Source organism: Cynara cardunculus (genome assembly GCF_001531365.2).
Source record: "Cynara cardunculus var. scolymus isolate 2C chromosome LG 12, CcrdV1, whole genome shotgun sequence".
Classification (NCBI taxonomy): Eukaryota; Viridiplantae; Streptophyta; class Magnoliopsida; order Asterales; family Asteraceae; genus Cynara; species Cynara cardunculus.
This window is the reverse complement of record NC_037539.1, coordinates 14,417,932-14,436,584: the sequence shown is the minus strand read 5'-3', so window position 1 is coordinate 14,436,584 and position 18,653 is coordinate 14,417,932. Positions and strand designations below refer to the sequence as shown.

The following is an 18,653-nucleotide window of genomic DNA, read 5'->3' as shown; positions in this document are numbered from 1 at the left end:
TAGTGAATTACTTGAGTCTGATTGCCCGTACTCAATGTGATGTCTATCATAGCAACTCGCCATCTTATCAACTCTGATCCATGTTTGCTTATCTATATCACATTGAATTTCATCATCATAATTCTTCGATGATGCAAATCGACATCTCTAGCTTGCAAAATTTCCTTGAAATATAACATGGAGTTTTAACTATCGTGATGTGTGCATAATACACTGAGTCATCTTGGAAATGTCAAAAACTTGAGTGCAATTAAGACATCGCTAACTCTTTATTATGTGTTGGAATAACATCCTCATGTTCTTACAATTGGCTTGTTAAGTGGGCGATAGACTTGCCACACTGCATCAATACTAAGTCTAATTAGAACTTCGATATATCACTAAAAATTATAAGATTTTCTAGTATTTTTAGCATCCGTCAAATTTATACATAACTTATTTTGCCTTCAATAACTGAAAAACTTGTTTTTCTGACCTCAATCTGACTCATTGTGTTGTCTGGGTCTATGTTGATACTAAAATCTGTGATTTAGAGAACTTCTAATGAATCCCTAACAATAATCTAGTAACCTAAATAAACTTCTACATCGGTTATTAATCTTGGTTGTTTTAAGTCTGACACAACCTCTCAGCTTGTTGGCTTTTACTTAGATTATCTTTTTGTCAACTATGTGACCAAAAAGACAGAAACTTTTGCATCTACAACTCACAAGAAAATTTTATTTTTCTTGCAACTTATCTTCTTTAGCGGCTATGGGACCAACTTTTAACACTACACATGTTTAATATTATTTCTCAAATCACCGAGCTTACTGCAAATAATGACTATAACAACTTCTCTAAGTATGTTCCACACACTAAGCTCACTAGGTCCATAATGCAATTGTAGCGTTTCTCAACCCATATGGCGTTACATGAAATCCCATGATTTTAAACTAAAGTTCATATGGGCAAATGTTATTTCAAAGCTTGTAGCATTTAAGTTACTCTATAATAATAAATTTGATGTCTAAAAAAACTATGAACAATTGGCATTTAAACAAAATACAAAGTTTGACACTTTCGAGATCTTGACTCTCTTGGTGTAATATGAGGGTCATTTGTCTATATGAACCAATCATGTATAATAACCACAATATATACTGATTACGTATATAAGCTAAACAAACATGTGTATAGATTGTGGCACATGCATCATTTATGCACCTTCGCAGTTCCCTGCCTGAATTATCGGTATCCCAATACATAATCCTTCACACACATAGCCGACTGAACATGCATAACTGAAAACTTCTAGTACATGATCCTTCACACATATAGCCAACTGAACATGCATAATTGAAAACTCCTGATACATGATCCTTAACACATATAGCCAACTGAACATACATAACTGAAAACTAACAAAGACTGAAATTGGCAATTACAAACTGATACATGAACCAGTTCAAGTTCTGCCTAGAACTACTGATGCTCTTAAATCCAGACTTTCCTTGATGTTTCTAAATCTGAACACATACATGTCTAATCTTCGAGCCTAAGCCCATAGTAGTTGTTCTACCATACTTTGCATATGCTTACTTCTAAGCACCTTTCATTCGTTGTTAATACTAAGCATCACTAAGAAAAGGACATTAGATCAATTCTAACGGCACTTAAACTTACTGCATTGTAGGGCAATGTCATATTGTACTTACGTTATGTTATGTTGCATCTAACATATGTTATGCTGATACTGACCTAAGTATGATATTGATATTGATTCATATCTAAAGTTGAGGCATCATTCTTACAACCAACAATTCAAGCTTAGGTTATTGATCATAATCTATTTCTCTTGTACTACTGCTCTGATACCAATTTACAACACCCACATTTTACCATGAGAAATGTTACGTAATCTAAAACAAATTCTCCAAAATGATGGCTAAATTAACATTTTAGACCGTTTTTAGCGGAAGACTTTAAAATAATAAATATATAACTTAATGTCAGCCCGTCCCATACTGAATTGTTTTACAAATTTATCTATCATAGATGATTGTACATAAATATTGAACTTAAATGGACTAGGAAATCTCTATTTTTTTCCTATTGTCCAACATGAAACCTTCTGTCCCTGAGATGCATAATATAGTCATCTTATAAAGCTCAGTGAGTTCATGGTTTGCATGAACAAAAAATCATTTCACATTATACATATCAACTTATAAACTCTATACCAAATAGTGTGCATTTTCTACAAAACATGCAACAGTGAAAGAAAAGATATCTCATAAATTGTCTGTCGAGTATGAATCATTTAGTCATTGACATTTCCTGAGTTGTCTGACTTGTACCTGTTTGGACACCCATTACGGGGTCGTGTCACTTGTCGTGTCACTTGTCGTGTGACTTACTGGTCAAATGTCACCCGTTAAAATTGATCATAAAACTTTCATATGAAATAACATGTTAGAGTTATTTGAAACCAAATAAACACATAGTATGCAGCTAATCATAAAAATAACATACATGTAAAATATAATGTATCATGTATGAAAATTAAAACATCATGCATGCATACACATCACCATAAAAATCATACAATGCTCGGAAAATAAATTTGTACGTAGGTATGCATCCTATTGTAAGTCTCATGAAAACTCACCTAAATGCAAGTAGATTGACTACTGATAGCTCTTGACCAAATACCTACACATTTCGTACCATAATATTTCATTAATGGCTTAATTTCTTCAAAAGTCAACAAAAGTCAATCATGGTCAATCCGATCCGACCTAACATCAAACTTCATATTCAAGCATCTTAATATGTCTCAAACAACTCTATTTGATCCATCATTAAAATCCACATGGGTCAAACGTGTCAACAGTCAACCGTTGGTCAACTCGGTCAACCCCGACTAACTTTAATCAAACACCAAGTCTAAAACTCGATGGCATCCTAAAAAAACGTTTTAATATCTTATAATTTCATCTCTCTAAATTAAAGCATCCCGATAAATGCTTAACCCAAAATACGATGTTCTATTCCCGTTCTTAAATCATCGAAACAATTTAATAAAATTTTCGGTACCACACTCGATAACTACTCTTAATGTCAGTTTATTCTTTTAATCACTAAAGAAATCATTTGCCCCGGTTAAAGCATCTCAATAATATTTAATTAAAATACAATGCTTAAAATATATCATTTGAATTAAATAATTGCATACACACCTCCTTAAGATATAATTAATTAATGAGTATTCTAAAACAAATTAATATATTAATTAAATAATAATTTAAATTATATTAATTAATTTATAAGCTAAGTTAGTTAATTAACATAATTGTATCTTAATGTAACATAAAAATAATTAATTAACTTAGGCCCAAACTTAATAATTATAAGTCCAACTAAATAACCAATTGAATTGTGGAAAAACATTTAGTCTAAAACTCGAAATAGATACCTAACAAGAATATGGACTAAAATCTGATGGTCCATAACAAACAAAAGCCTAACAGTAGTTGGCCCAAGATACATCAGGCGTGGACCCAAGCCCCAATCCGAAACCGCACCAGATCCGACCCATGTTCGGGTTTATGACCCGGCGTGAGTGTTGCTGCTAGCAGCAACCTGTTTCAGGCCGTTTGACCTCGTCTTTTGACCGTTTTCACTTAGGGCTTTTTTTTTTATAAAAAAAACTCTTAATACCTCTTAAGACTGAATCTGTCAGATGTTTTTATTTTCAGACCTTTTGATTTTTTTTTTAAATAAGAGCTGAAAAGCTCTTATAGTCCTCTGAATTTTTAAGTGGTAGTCTAAACCCTTAATGGGAACTTATTCACACATGAGAACACCTTTATCGATCTCTCGTTCTCTCGTTTGATCTCCAGCTACCAAATCATACCGATCTATCCCTATCATACGATCTGGACACCATATCGATCTCTCGCTCAGTCTCAAGCTACCGATCTATACAATCAATTTCTCCAAAATGATCTATGCAAATCGATCTCTCCTATATATGAGTTATTTTCTGAGTATGATCAAACCAATAAGCAAGGGGATGATGGCGACACAATTAATGTAAAATGAATATTGGTTCTAGTCGTTATGAGACTTTGTTCGTGTTTATATTGATTCAAATTTCAGACTTCAGACGTAAAAACAAACAGTCTGACTAATTCAGATTTCAGACTTCAGCACCACCTCTTATAAATCAGAAGTGAAATCAGATTTCAGGCTTCAGCATCTCTTAAAAAACAAACACCACCTTATTCTTTTTGCTAAAATTTTAGAAAATAATTTTCCTCAACCATAAGAACATGAATCACGAAAACCTATCAAGTATTGAGTCTCATTTTCTCATTTAAAGTTCAGGTCCTAAATTTACTCAAAAATCAGTAAAAAAATGCAAAACGGGACCTCCAAAACTAAAATCTATGACATAAGACTATTACGGTTCCATAGAGGACCTAAAAACAAAGATAACCATATAAAGAACTCGAAATTTGGTTTAATATTTTATCTTCAATTGTCAATAAACTGATCTTTTCGAACTCGAACTTCAACCTCCGATTTCTCTCTCAAAACTCGATGAAATACCAATCTTCTTAAAGCAAAAGTGTAGAGGAAAGTGTTGGCTATGTATATCTGAAACTTTTTTGTCTTAATAGTTGAAACTTCGAACCAATAGGAAGCTTCAAAGGAGTTGACGTTTTCAAAATTCTGAAAATAATCAGATATGTCTTTTTGTCATAACAAGTCTCTCATGTATGAGAAATTCGCTATCTGACCATGCCCCTAAACTTTTAGAAAATGACACTCAGCCCCTTGACTTCAATACTTTGGCCAACTTTACACTTTTCACCCTCAATCAGACGTTTTCTTTCATTTTTAATCTGATTAAACATAAGCTCTTTTCCTTTCACTTTTCACTTTCATTAAATGACATAACCGACATTTCCACGTTTTTCTTCACATCTTTTGGCCCACGAAAATAAAAACAAATTTTATGTTATTTTCGTTTTTTTTTCTTTTTCATATTTATTTATTGACCCCCTTTTTGGGATGTCACATAAACAAACTTTTTCGAAACTATTAATCTTAGAATCAAAATTCAATGTCGGTTATAACTTAAGAGTTTGTTCTTGTTTTAAAGGTAGGAGAGATTACTTAATATTCATGAACTAAATATTAGGTAATAAGGAGTCAATAATGTATGGAAAAATAAGGATTGTTTTGAAATCCTAAATCTATATATATAAGTTGGGTCGTCTCAAATAATTGGTATTTTTTTCAAAAGTTAGGAGTTTTCTTAGTTAATACAAAAATATAGTTAATGCGGGTGAAATAACAAAAAAATCAGTGGGAGATATATATTAAGGCAACTAGTTTTAAACTTTGATACTAAATAAAAGTAACTTAGAGAAAACAATAAACAATATCAGGGTCGTCCCAATCTTTTCGGAGGCTCTGTTACATCCATACTATAACTATATATTTCATGAAACAAGTAATAAAGAAAATAAAATATAAAAGTTTGTGATATAAAAAAAGTAACAAATTAATAAAATGACAAAGTGAAAAGAATAACAAAGAGTCATTTTTGTTTTGATCGACAAATTCTAAAATTAAATAGCTTTTTTTTTATTTTGAAAGAGATTAGATAAGTCTTCATTGAGGTGGGTTCACATGATGCTTATGTAAAATTAGGCCACAAGCACAAGTAAATTAGGCCCCAAAATTTTGGAAGCCCTGTCCAAAAACTCATATTCAACGTGCTAATAGACATCCCTAAAAATATAATCAATTAACTTTTTACATATTTTCTTTCCTAAGGTAATCAATTAAAACATGTATGAACCTTAAATATAATACTAAATTGTTTTTAAGTACTATTAGATACTAAAAGAATTTGTATCTTTTATTTATTAATGTTTTAAACTACTATTATGTACTAAAATTTTTTGGGCCCCCATCTCTTGTGAGCCTTGGGTGTATGCCCGGTCCGCCCTCCCCCAAGAATGACCCTGATGCCACTACTGTTGTTGTTATATAAATTACCCACACCTATCCCGAGAGGTGGGTGGTGGGGGTAGGGTGAGGCTATGCAATGCAAGGTAGGGTGTGGGGTCCACCACCACGCCCCCTACACCACCAACTCATGTGGATGATGGGGCGATAGGTAACTAGTAGGTGGTGGGAGACCGGGGGTGAGGGTGGTGAAGGGCACCACATCACCCTCGGTCACTCACCCCACCGACCACCATGCCATTACTTTCGTTGTCATAATAACCACGCCCCGCACGAGGCAAGGTAGGGTTTGGAGTCGGGGTGGGGTAGGGCTATAGTGGTAGTTATAATGACGACATTAGTGGTATGGTGGATGGTAGGTTCGAGATGGGGTTAGGGGATAAATGTGATGACAACAATAGTGGTCTGATGGTATTGGTGGTAGAACAGGGTAAGGTGAAGGCGGGGGCCTGTGAGGAGGTTGGGCTGGTAGCTATGACGACGACAGTGGTGCCATGGTGGTTGGTGGAATTGGGGGGGTGGGCTCGCCCCTACCACCACCTTCCACCAAGCCAATATTATTGTCATCACAACAGCCACCCCACCCACCCTCCTTCCAAACAAAGATGGATATTCCAAATCTTTTGAGGGATTTTAATATTAATTTCGTCGAACCAAACATGTGGTCAAATTTCATTTCATTTTCCTTCAAAGTCAAATTCCTTTGATGGATTTCAATTGAACCAAACACTACCTAAAACTCTTCAATGATGATGGAGATTTCATGGAGGCTAGATAATGAGAAAGAATTGAGGGGGGTTGTCACATTTGAGATAAGAGAGATAGAAAATCCACTATTTTTAAAAATCAAAAGAAAAAACATTATTTAAAAAAAAAAATTCCATAGTCTACAAGTAAACACTTAAGTTTTAAGATGAACTCAACATGATCCTATTCCTATGATCATGTATGTGGAAAGTGTAGAGCTTACAATCCACAACTTGGCTTAGGTTTTCAAACATTACAATTCACTTTCAAAATTTTCAAATCATATGGATTGATCCGGTCAATGATTTATAGTTTCAAACAATATACTTTTAATCTTTTTATAATAAAAAAACATTCATCGACTTATTAGAGTCTTTTAAATCAGATAAAAGATTAATATTTTTCATATGATGTAACCGACATCCGAAACAAAAATGGTGGTCCCAATCATAGCATTGTCAAAAATATATGATGAAACTACAACAAATAGTTATGATGATGTTTTTGTTGGATGAAAATGTTGCATATCTTAAGATGTTTTTTTTGGGTAATATCACTAGTTTTTTTTCTTTTTGGTGAAATGTGTCACTATGGGTGATGTCACTTGAAGTTGATTTTGGTGGTCATAGCAAATGCATCACCATTTAATGTGTGAAGAGGTTGGTATTAATAAATACGTATTTGTATTTGTAATTGTATTTGTTGAATGGAGTGGTTATAAATATTTTATTAAGATATTGCATATAATTTTTATCGATAGATTTTCTATCTTGATCAGAACACTGTGTTTGCGTGATCATTGAGAATGTTGACTTGCTTGTAAATTTGAGTCTAGATGTGAAAATCACATATGTTGGTGTTTATTTCTCATGATAGTTGTATAATCATACGTTCGGTCAAATCATGTCTAATATTTAACATCATGTCGTCAAATCATATCTAATATTTAACATCATGTCATGGAGGTAATAACGTACGATACTCAAAGTATTTGTATAATAATCTTTATTATCATACGATAACGATACATGCATGATCGATATATTCAGGTTATCTTTGTTCTACTAAAAAGATAATTGATATTTAAATAGATCAAGTGATATTTAAAGCTTTATAATTATAAAGAATTCAACATAATATATACTATATTATAAAACATTTGACAAAAAATCTTAAAAACCATTCTTTATGCATAAAGTACTATTTATCAATGCATATTACTTAAAATTTAAGATTACAAGTAAATTGTGCGTAGATACAACTTATTAAAACTCCATTTTTTGAATTCTTATAACTAACTGCAGATAAACATAATCAAATACAAGATAAACATCTCATTTTAAATAAAAAATCTAATATATAATTAAGATAATCATTGATTTTTAACAGAATTATTATATTTATAAAAATTATATTRTTAAGTCAAAAATAAATTACTTCGTTATTATACCCAAATTAAATTATAATAAAAAGTTGAATTAAAGAAATTGTAAAAAAAAATAAAAACTATTAAATAGTTAATTTAATATTTATATCGATATATTTTTTCAAAATTTTATGATATCTTCAAATTTATTTTTATTCAAAAATAAAAACATTATATTTCTCAAAACCACATAAACCGTATTATATTAACAAAGATAAAAAAAAATAAAACGAAATACTAAAATAAAGATGTATCTCGCTTCATTGCATGAGTATCCTTCTAGTTGGTAAAAAATATAAATTTATTCTTTGTTATTGTTAGTTTTAAAGACTCGATTTTTTAAAACTCATTTAAAATCTTCATAGGAAGAAAACAATAAAATCATAAAGATATGACATGTTTTGGTCCTTTCAAAAAGAGTGAATTGCAAAACTAACCCTTGCACTTATGATCTTTTTATGCCATTTCTATATAAGAAAAGATATGTACAATTAATTGTTTTTTGATGTTTTGGTTGAATGTGTGATAAGTTGTGAAGATGAGATTGAGTTTTAATAGGTAAGAGCTAACATTTATTCGATCCCCTTCCTCCTTACGGCATTGTCGATCCCCCCTCTCCAACCACCCATCTCATCCACCTGATTTGTAATGGACGTGGAGACATGCCCCCTAGTACAACCTTCGATTTTCCACCTTTCGAAAACTTGGGGGCCGTCTATTAAACACTTATCGGTAAACGCTTACTAATATCACTTATCTTAATGATTAAACATGTAAAGGATTGAAAGTCTTACCAGTAAAGTAATAGGCATAGCAAGAATCGAGAATTTTACCTGGTAAGTGGGGGAAAAGAGTTACCCAGAAAACGTTTATTGGGTTTTAAGATGCTTACCAATAATCAATTTTAATGATCGAAAATGTTACATGATAAGGTAAGTGAAGATGGTGTCTCTTACCGATAAGCATTTGGTAAATGGTCGTTTAGTTTTTTCGTCCGAGTTTTTGAATGAAGAAGATAAGTTTTGTTGGAGATTGAAGATGGGTTATAAAGAGAGGGACAAAAAGTCCAAAAAAGATGTAGATTTTGGATGATATTGCAGAAGAAGATGATCGGAAGAGGCAACACCAACGTCGGTGCTGGCAAATGGAGCGTGTAGGGTCATCCCACAAAGGCCAAAGGGGTTGGGGGAGGGGGTGCATAACGACAAAAATCCAACATTTTGTTCTAAGGTTAAACATTAACATCAGCAAATATGTGATTGACTTTATTTAAAATTATTTTAAAAAAATACACATATAGTTAATAATTTTTTTTAAAGAATGTTAGACCTAGAGGTGTTTGCGGTTCGGTTTAACCCCTTAAATCATAAATCAAACTACAATGGCGGTTTACGAAATTTTCCAAACCAAGAGGTTTGACATCAAGTGACTAAACCGGACCATAAAAAGTGGTCCGGTCTGACCGGTTTAAACGGTTTAGACCTCTTATGGCTTTAAACTCAAAAAAGCATAACATTTATATTCAAAATGAAAGTTCTACCAATATAACATTATTAAAAATAGGATATTGATCTATAAAAGATACATTTATCTCTATAACTAAAAAAAACATTGAGCAAGTTGAAAAAATGCTAAGAAAATCCGCTAACAGTAGTTGGAATTTTGGACAAATATTGAGCAAGTCGAATGACGATTTGGAATTTTGGATTTGATTTTTGTTGGAATTCAGAATTTTGCCAATTTAGATGATGCGGCTAATTGAGAAATGAAAACTAAAAACTATAACGTCTTGGACAAACTCTTTTTAATCATGTCATTAACTTGAGCCTACAACATGAAAACTAAATATAATTAATATATGTGTATTTTTTGGCGGTCGATTCGGTCCAGACCATTCAAAAAAATATTCAAACTGCAAAATAGACTAAACCAAGGGGTTCGACTATTTTTCAAACTGGACCGGACCGCCAGACTTCTCAAACCCCCAAAAACAGTTAGATTTGAGATGGTTTAACCGGTTTGAGCGGTCTAACGATTTTTTAACACCCCTAGTTAGAACATCTCCGATGAGAGGTTCTTATAAGTAAAAAAAAAAGATAGTAACCCATAAGAATTACAATTGGAGAAAGTTCTTAGAACATCTCCAATAGAGGTTCTTATAAGAACCTCCTTTTTACATTTTTTGTTGTCAACTCATCTCCACATCATCAAATTAAGAACTCTCTTAAAAGTCTACAATAATAATTCTTATAAAAACCTTCTTTTTATGGGTCCCACTAATTCTTTCAACATCAATAATTATTATATTAATAGTTATGAAGTTAAGAAAATAAAATAAAAAAATCACTTCTCACAAACTTCATGATAAAAATCAAGGTTCTTGATTAAACATCTAGAGAACATGAGGTTCTTATAAGAACCTCTCCATAATGGTAGTTTTTACAAAATACTGCACTTTTTGTTAACAAAAACCATGAATTGCAGATACTCTTACAAGTCATCCACATTTTAGAAGATTTTTTTTTTAAATATGTAATATTTATATACGACAAATACAACAAATAAACTCACACACCCACCCTCCTCACCTATGGTGAGGTTTGAACCCCTGACCTCCTAGAAGGCCAAATGCACATTTTAGAAGTTCTTGTACAAGAATGTTGATTTTTCACAATGACATGAGATTAGTTTTTATATATTATTTTGATTTTATATTTCATATTATGGTATTGAAATAATACATAGGACCCATTGCATTACAAATGCTCTCAAGACTTGGACCAAAAAACCGAAATACAAACCATAAAGACAAAAATCATAAATTCAAAAGATCAGGGATGAAAATTGCTATTTCAACAAACTGCAAGGACTAAAAACATAATTTACTCTAAATCAAACAGCAACATTTCATTAGATAGGTGTGCCCAATTCAATAGGCTACACGTAGATTCCAGCCATCAGGATCCATTTTCATTAAAATAAGGTATTTAAAAAAGCATTACATATTTTAAATGATAAATACAGATGTACGAATGGAATGAGATGAGATGAGAGACATTTCGTAGATGATACATAAAATAATAAATAAAATTAATAATCGGGATCTTCAATGATTAAGTTGACTGATTAATCATTAATTAATCTACATGTTTTTAGCACTCCTTTTTGTGTTATATTTTATAATTTCATGTTATTGTTTTCATTTTTAGTTTTTTTAATCTCCAACAGATATATTATATATTTTATCTGTTCTTTTAAATCTACAGAAAACTTTAACAAAACAATATTTTCTAAAATAGTGTAGTTGTTAGAGATGTATTATATCATTTTTTTTAAGTTTGGGGATTAACATCGTATCAACCGTATAAAATAGCTTTGATTATTAAACATAATAACATAAACCTTATTAAATATTTTTATTGTTATGTTTCAAAAATAAAATAAATAGTCAACATGCATGCAATAAAACACACTTTTCTTGACCATAAAATAACATCGTACATGGTTGAAGTCATTGTTCATATAAATGCCATAGAAAATTTGTTAGTATTCCACTAATACTATTCTTCTTTTTGTTTTAGTCATTGTAGGACGTACGAAAGTAATGGACTGTTTACCTAAATGCTTACCCGGTAAGTGTTTATCGTTATAATTTAACACTATAATTTATTTTAAGAATAAAATCGTAGTACATCAAAATGGAATGATATGCAACAATTTACTTGGTAAATACTTACCCGGGTAAGAGTCGTTACCCTCACTTACCGGGTAAGACTCTCTATCCTTATGATTACTCTTACCGGGTAAGATTCTTGGGTCTTGTCGTGTTCATCCGGTGAGAAAAAATTACCCGGTAAACACCTACCGGGTAAACATTTAATAAACGACCCCTAAGACCGTAGACATCTTGCTTTTGTTTAACGTTAATTTACAGTATCTTTTTTGAAGCATTCATTGAAACATACATGATCTTTATTGTTTGTGTGATTAAAGAAGGTTAAGTTTGCATACGAAAGAGCTGTTTGACAGTTACTGAATGATTTGGTATGAGATGATTAAGTAGTCAAAATGATTAAGAAACTCTTATGATATAATGCAAAATGAAATATGGTTGTTTGGTAATTGTTCAAAATGAAATTAGGGCCCTGAATGGTTTAGGGAGGCCTAAGATACAAAATCATTCAGAGAGTTTTAGAACCATTAAAAGACAAACTTTTTTTTTTGCCAAACATTATTAACTTCTTAACGACTCAAAGGCTGACTCTTAATGGAATGATTAAAAGGTAAAGAAACAACCCCAAAGTATCATAAACTCATTTAGACAATATTGAACCAAAAGATCACCAATATTGAAATCACGGTTTTTATCGTTGATGATATAATAAATAAGTTTGCAGTATTAAAAGATACCCAAAAGTAAAAAATCTAAAATTTAGTGAGACATTGTACAACATTTGCTTTTGGGGATATAACTATGCACCAAAAACGTGGATGAATTTGCCATTAAGAAAAGCTAATCAATAAAAAAGTGGCCTTCTTCTATATATGGTATAACGAGGGAGCTTGTAAAATAACTTTATATAAGAGTAAATTACCAAAAACGTCCCTGTGGTCCGGGGAAACTTTGGTTTTTGTCATTCGGGTTCAATGATACAACAATAAGGCAATAACTCTATGGCATGCATTTCGTTATGGTTTTCGTCTATGGCTCTAATGCCGTTAGTTGTTCTCGTTAAGTGTCTTCACATGCTAATCATGTATGTATAACTTGTTAAAGCATTAAAAAAAAGAAAAATAACCTTTCTCCTCAATTATCCTTACCCACCTATTATCCCCACCTCCAACTTCTTTCAAGTGCACAACTGCACCAACGAGTTACCTCCTTTGGCATCTTATCTTATTCTTCGGCGACTTCCCTCCTTATCTGGCTCCTCCCCCATCTTCCGCTTCCATTGCAACCGATATGATCTCCAACTTTATGAGTCTGTTGGAGTTTTGTTTGATCTGAAACACAAAGTTAATGAATGTTCAGGTGGTACTTAATTGGGACTTGAGTTAAGTATATTTCATGGTGGGGGCTTAAGGCCAAAGACAATGGAAACGACTCTTATTTGGGTCGAATATGCCAAAATATAGACAACCAAATATTAACATTGTTCCTCTTTGGTTTTTAAATCCAATGTTAGATTTCCATATCGACTAGACTTTGATCATTTCTCCTCAGTCTATGTTGGAACCTCCTTTCTTTGCTCATGGGCTCTTTTGGAGGATAATTTGATGGAATTCATATATTTACACATGATATCAGAGCCTAGGTCTACCACTATAGGGACTCGACACTTTAGGCCAAAATGTACTCGTCTAGCCGTTCTCGACACTTTGAAACAATTGTGCCCGTGCAGCCTCCATTGGAAGGGACTTGTTAGAGTGCCACAACAGTTAGATTAAGACCATTTTTCCTCAATATATGTTGAATCACCATCCTATCTTCAAGGGCTCTTTTGGAGAAGAATTTTGTTTTGTCGTTCAGTAGTAGCGATGATGGTGATGGAGCTTAAACAATCAATGAACGACGGTGGTGCTCCGACGATAGAGTTGCATGCGATGTGAAAGGGGGCGGAGGGGGTCCGACGAAGAAGAGTAAGATGTTAAGTAGGGTGGGTTTTGGTTTCTATTTTCCGTTGTCTTTAAATACTTTAAGACGTACATATGCTTAATGATTGCTCCTAATGTTCTTAACGGCCAAGGATGGAAACCATAATCAAATGCAAATCATAGGATTGTTGATGTAATTATTGAACTCGTAGGACAAAAACTAGAGTTTCCCAAACCACAAGGATGATTTTCGTAATTTACTCTTTATATATATGATATAAAAATGTCTAATTTTATTCCAAATTGCCACAATAATACATTGCTTCAATTGATTATGCACCAATGATTGATGCTACTTCAATTCTAATTAAGGTTTGAAATTATCTGTATCAGTTCAAGGAGTTGGATCATACACTAAAACAAATTTAGCATTTTAGGACGGCTATCATCATCTATTTATATTATATTATAAAGTATTTGACAAAAACTCTTAAAAATTATTTTTTATGTATAAAATAATGTTTATTGATGCATATTAATTAAAATTCAATATCACAGGTAAATTGTGCGTAAGTACAACTTTTCAAAGCTTCATTTTTAAATTTGTATAACCAACTATATATAAACATAATTAAATACGGGATAGACATTTCATTTTGAATATAAAAAATCTAAAATATAATTAGGGTAATCATTAGTTATAACAAAATACTTAATTATTATCTTTATAAAAATATATATTATTAAAAGATAAATAAATTATTTTGTTATTAAATCGAAATTAAATTATAAATAAAATATTGAATTAAAGAAATAATTGCACAAAAAACCAGAATTTTAAATAATGAATTTGATACCATTATTGATATATATTTTTTTCAAATTTTTTATGATATCTTTGAATTTATATTTTATTCAAAAATAAATACATTATCATTTTCTCAAAACCACTAAAAACAGTATTATATCGATGAAGATAAATAATAAAACAAAATATTAAAATAAAAATATATCTCGCTATATTATGTGAGCACCCTTCTAGTACTATATTATAAAACATTTGACAAAAATCTTAAAAATCATTCTTTATGCAGGAAGTACTGTTTATTGATGCACATTACTTAAAATTCAAGATCACAAGTAAATTATGCGTAAGTACAACTTATTAAAGCTTCATTTTTGAATTTTTATAACAAACTATAGATAAACATAATCAAATACGAAATAGACATTTAATTTTGAATATAAAAAATCTAAAATATAATTAGAATAATCATTAGTTATAATAAAATACTTAATTATTATCTTTATAGAAATTATATTATTAAATGATAAATAAATTACTTCGTTATTAAATCTAAATTAAATTATAAATAAAATATTGAATTAAAGAGATTACACAAAACCCAGAATTTTAAATAGTAAACTTGATACTATTATTAATATATAATTTTTAAATTTTTTATGATATATTTAAATTTATATTTTATTCGAAATAAAAACATTATCGCTTTCTTAAAACCACTAAAAACCGTATTATATCTACAATAGATAAATAATAAAAACAAAAGAATAAAATTGAGATATATATAGCTATATATATGCGAGCACCCTTCTAGTTAAAATAGAGTATTTAATGAGATTTTTAAATTTATATGATTAGCACATGCACGTCTTATACAACGTGTTTACAATATGTCATTAAGACGAAATTGAAAAATCTATTTAGACTCGAGAAGTAACTCGGTTTTGTAAAACGTTTTATATAACTTTTTTCTTCTATAAACTGTTATACAGAAGCATCTTGAAAACTAAGTTTTATTGTAATGGATGTTTGAAAATCTTATTAGACTAACTTTGACCTTGTTTGACTATTAAATAATGTTTGGTTCAAGTAGAAGAATGAGAACGAAAATGAAAATGACAGGTAATGAATTTTCATTTTTCCAGTTTAAGTTGTAATAAAAAAATAAGTTCATTATATTATATAAAATAAAATAAAACAGAAAAAATGATACTACAGAGGTATGCAACTTTTAATATACCATATACCAATCAAGTTTGCATACTTAGTACGGTACTACGAATCGACAACAATCAGTACCAATGAAGTTGATACCACTTTAATTGGTATGATCCATACACATATGAGTTCGTTTAGTTTGGAATAAAATTGTTACCGCAACAAAGGACCATACTTCTTTAATCCTTTTCATTTATTCATTTTTGGTATTTTAATATTAATATAGAAAAAATGTATTAAGATATAACAAATTTGAGCTTTTACAATCAGTAGAAATCATCAATAAAGACCTAATAATACAATATTTGGTCTCTTCATTGTAAAAATCCTCGATTAAGTACTAATCTTGCATATGTGAAAAATTTCAATGATTAAAATCAATCTAATTACGTAAATGATTTATGTTCACTAAAATTTAATGGTGTTACCGATATTAAAACCAACAATTCGAACAAAACATAAATCATTTCTTTTAATAAAATGTATCATCGTTATTTAATTTAGCTTTAGTCAATACTTTAATAATGGTGATGGTGGTGGATGACGATCGACATGGAAGAAAATATGAAAAAGAACGATTTAAATCTAAAGCCCTTGAGATACAAGAAACCGTTTTTTAATTTGTATAATAACTCGATATAGTAAGTAAATTGAAATTGACGGAGATAGAATGAATGTGTCACCACAACTGATTGAAGTTTGCATATGACACATAAATGGATCGATAATGCCACAAAGCAAATAATCCCAATATCTATAATAATCACTTGATTCAATTTTGTTATACTAAGAGCAACTCCAATTGAACGGCAAAACCCTAGTTTTGCCGTTCTTTTGGATCCAATCGCACGCCAAATACACCAAAGTTTTGCCGGATGAAGGAAATGAACGGCAAATTTGCCAAAAGGTTGGAGTTGGGTTTTTTTTTTGGTGTTTATGTGCCCACCATATTTAATGTTTTTGGTGTGAAGGTTAAAGTTGCTCTAAATCCAACATTATCAATGATTTTGGTTTCCATTGTTAATTACTCCAACCAAGTATTTGAATTTTACCAATGGTCAACAATACCATTTAGAATTAAACATAGAAAGTTAGGGTTGTTTTCATTTTAAAGTAAATTCCAAAATTAAAACGAAAAAGAAATTCAGAATAAGACGGAAGGAGAGTGAATTCTGAAATGATGGAATTGAGAGGTAAACATGGATTCACTGCCCATAGTCTATGCACATCTTTAAAAGGATCTTTTACAACTGAAAATAACAGAGGAGCTGAAAAATGCTCTGCACATCTCCTTCTTCTCTTCTTCACCATTTTCCCAATATCAAACCCTGACTGCTCCTTCTCCCTCCTTTTCCATCCAATCAACAAGAAAACCCCAATTCAGTTTTCAATAGACCAAAGCATTATCAAAATCTTTGTGGGTTTCTTCTCATAGGGAATCAAGAGCACAAGAAACGATCCAGATCTGCAAAAGAACAAGAGTTGGGGGTGTTTGATGAGGTAAAAGATTCTTGCTTTATATCTTTATTGGATTGAGAGCAACAAGTGTTTGATAACTCTTGAATAAATACAGCTTTAATCAATTGTCGGCATTGGGTGAATGAGATGAAAGAGGAAGTTGAGATTTTGGAGGAAAGACAAGAATGACAAGTGGGTCATTGGGTCTAAGATCATCGAGCTATGGTTCTTTATTGCAGCATCAACAACAGTTTCAAAATGGAGGAGTGTTCTTATTACAGCAAAAACCCAATCAGTCAACACCACCAATTGCTTCTAGAAAAACTTCAAAGATGTTTGTTAATAAAGAGAAGGAGAATATGCTTATGTGGATCTTCAAATTTGCACACCGAAAGAAGGTTGGAATGCTGTTCTTGTGTCTTGTTTCCATAGCAGCTATGTTATGGGTACTCTATGTTGGCAAAGGTTTGGTTCTCATTCTCCTGAAATCAATCAATTTATTACTTAATTTTGTATGATTTACCTCAATTTCATTCCAAGCATCCATTACCAACTCCTTTTTCCTTTCATACCTAGATTTAGCTCAACTTGGGTTCTTGTATTTTGTTTGATTTGATATCTCTTTAGTTTCTGTGTCGGCAGTTTTAACTCATTTTGTATCTTTTTAGCTCAATTTACTTTCTTGATTTGTTCTAATGATTCATTGTTATCGATTGTAACTAAATCTTGATTGATTTGGAGCTTAATTCAGCTTTATATGTTTGTAACTTCACTGCATTTTGTACAATCTTCAGACCAATTCACTTAATTTCGGTTGATTTGGAGGTCAATTCAGTTTCTGGGTCCTTCTTCATCATGAGGCATTTTGTACAGTTTTAGCTGAATTTAATTTGTCTGTCTGTACTAATAGTTCATTTTTTTATGAACTTAGGAGCTGGTGGTTATCTGTTTAACTCATGTATGGATAATTCTGTCATTGTGGATTAATATGTTGTATAGATTGGAAAGGTTTTTGTCTGGAGGGTTTTTACATAGTTGGAAGGGGCAGGTTTGGAAAAAACTTTTGCATAAAGCTCCCCCTGAAAGCTTAATGAATAAGCCAATTTCTGTTTGGTTAAGCCACTACCAAACAATCATGTATAGATGACCGAATAAACTCCGAGTCCCATTAAGTTCATGAAGCTGCTAACAGACAGGCACTTACATATTGATTGATTTTGAACTCATTCAAGTTTCTGGGTCTTTAACTTGCTGGCATTTTGTACAGTTTAAGCTTGATAAATGTTCTTGGACTTCAGCCACAACTTGATTTTTAATGATATATATATATATATATATATATATATATATATATATATAGGGTTGGGTTCACGTGAG

General features: G+C 31.3%; 1 protein-coding gene across 1 annotated transcript in view; it reads left to right on the top strand.

The window, feature by feature from the left end:
- The first annotated feature begins 17,064 nt into the window (after nucleotides 1-17,064).
- Nucleotides 17,065-18,653, top strand: part of LOC112523247 — a 6,180-nt gene continuing 4,591 nt past the window's right edge. The window contains exons 1-2 of the mRNA XM_025132770.1: nucleotides 17,065-17,318; nucleotides 17,392-17,741. Of these exons, the coding sequence (XP_024988538.1) occupies nucleotides 17,462-17,741 (280 nt within the window). The 5' untranslated portion in view covers nucleotides 17,065-17,318; nucleotides 17,392-17,461. The remainder of the gene's footprint in view (nucleotides 17,319-17,391; nucleotides 17,742-18,653) is intronic.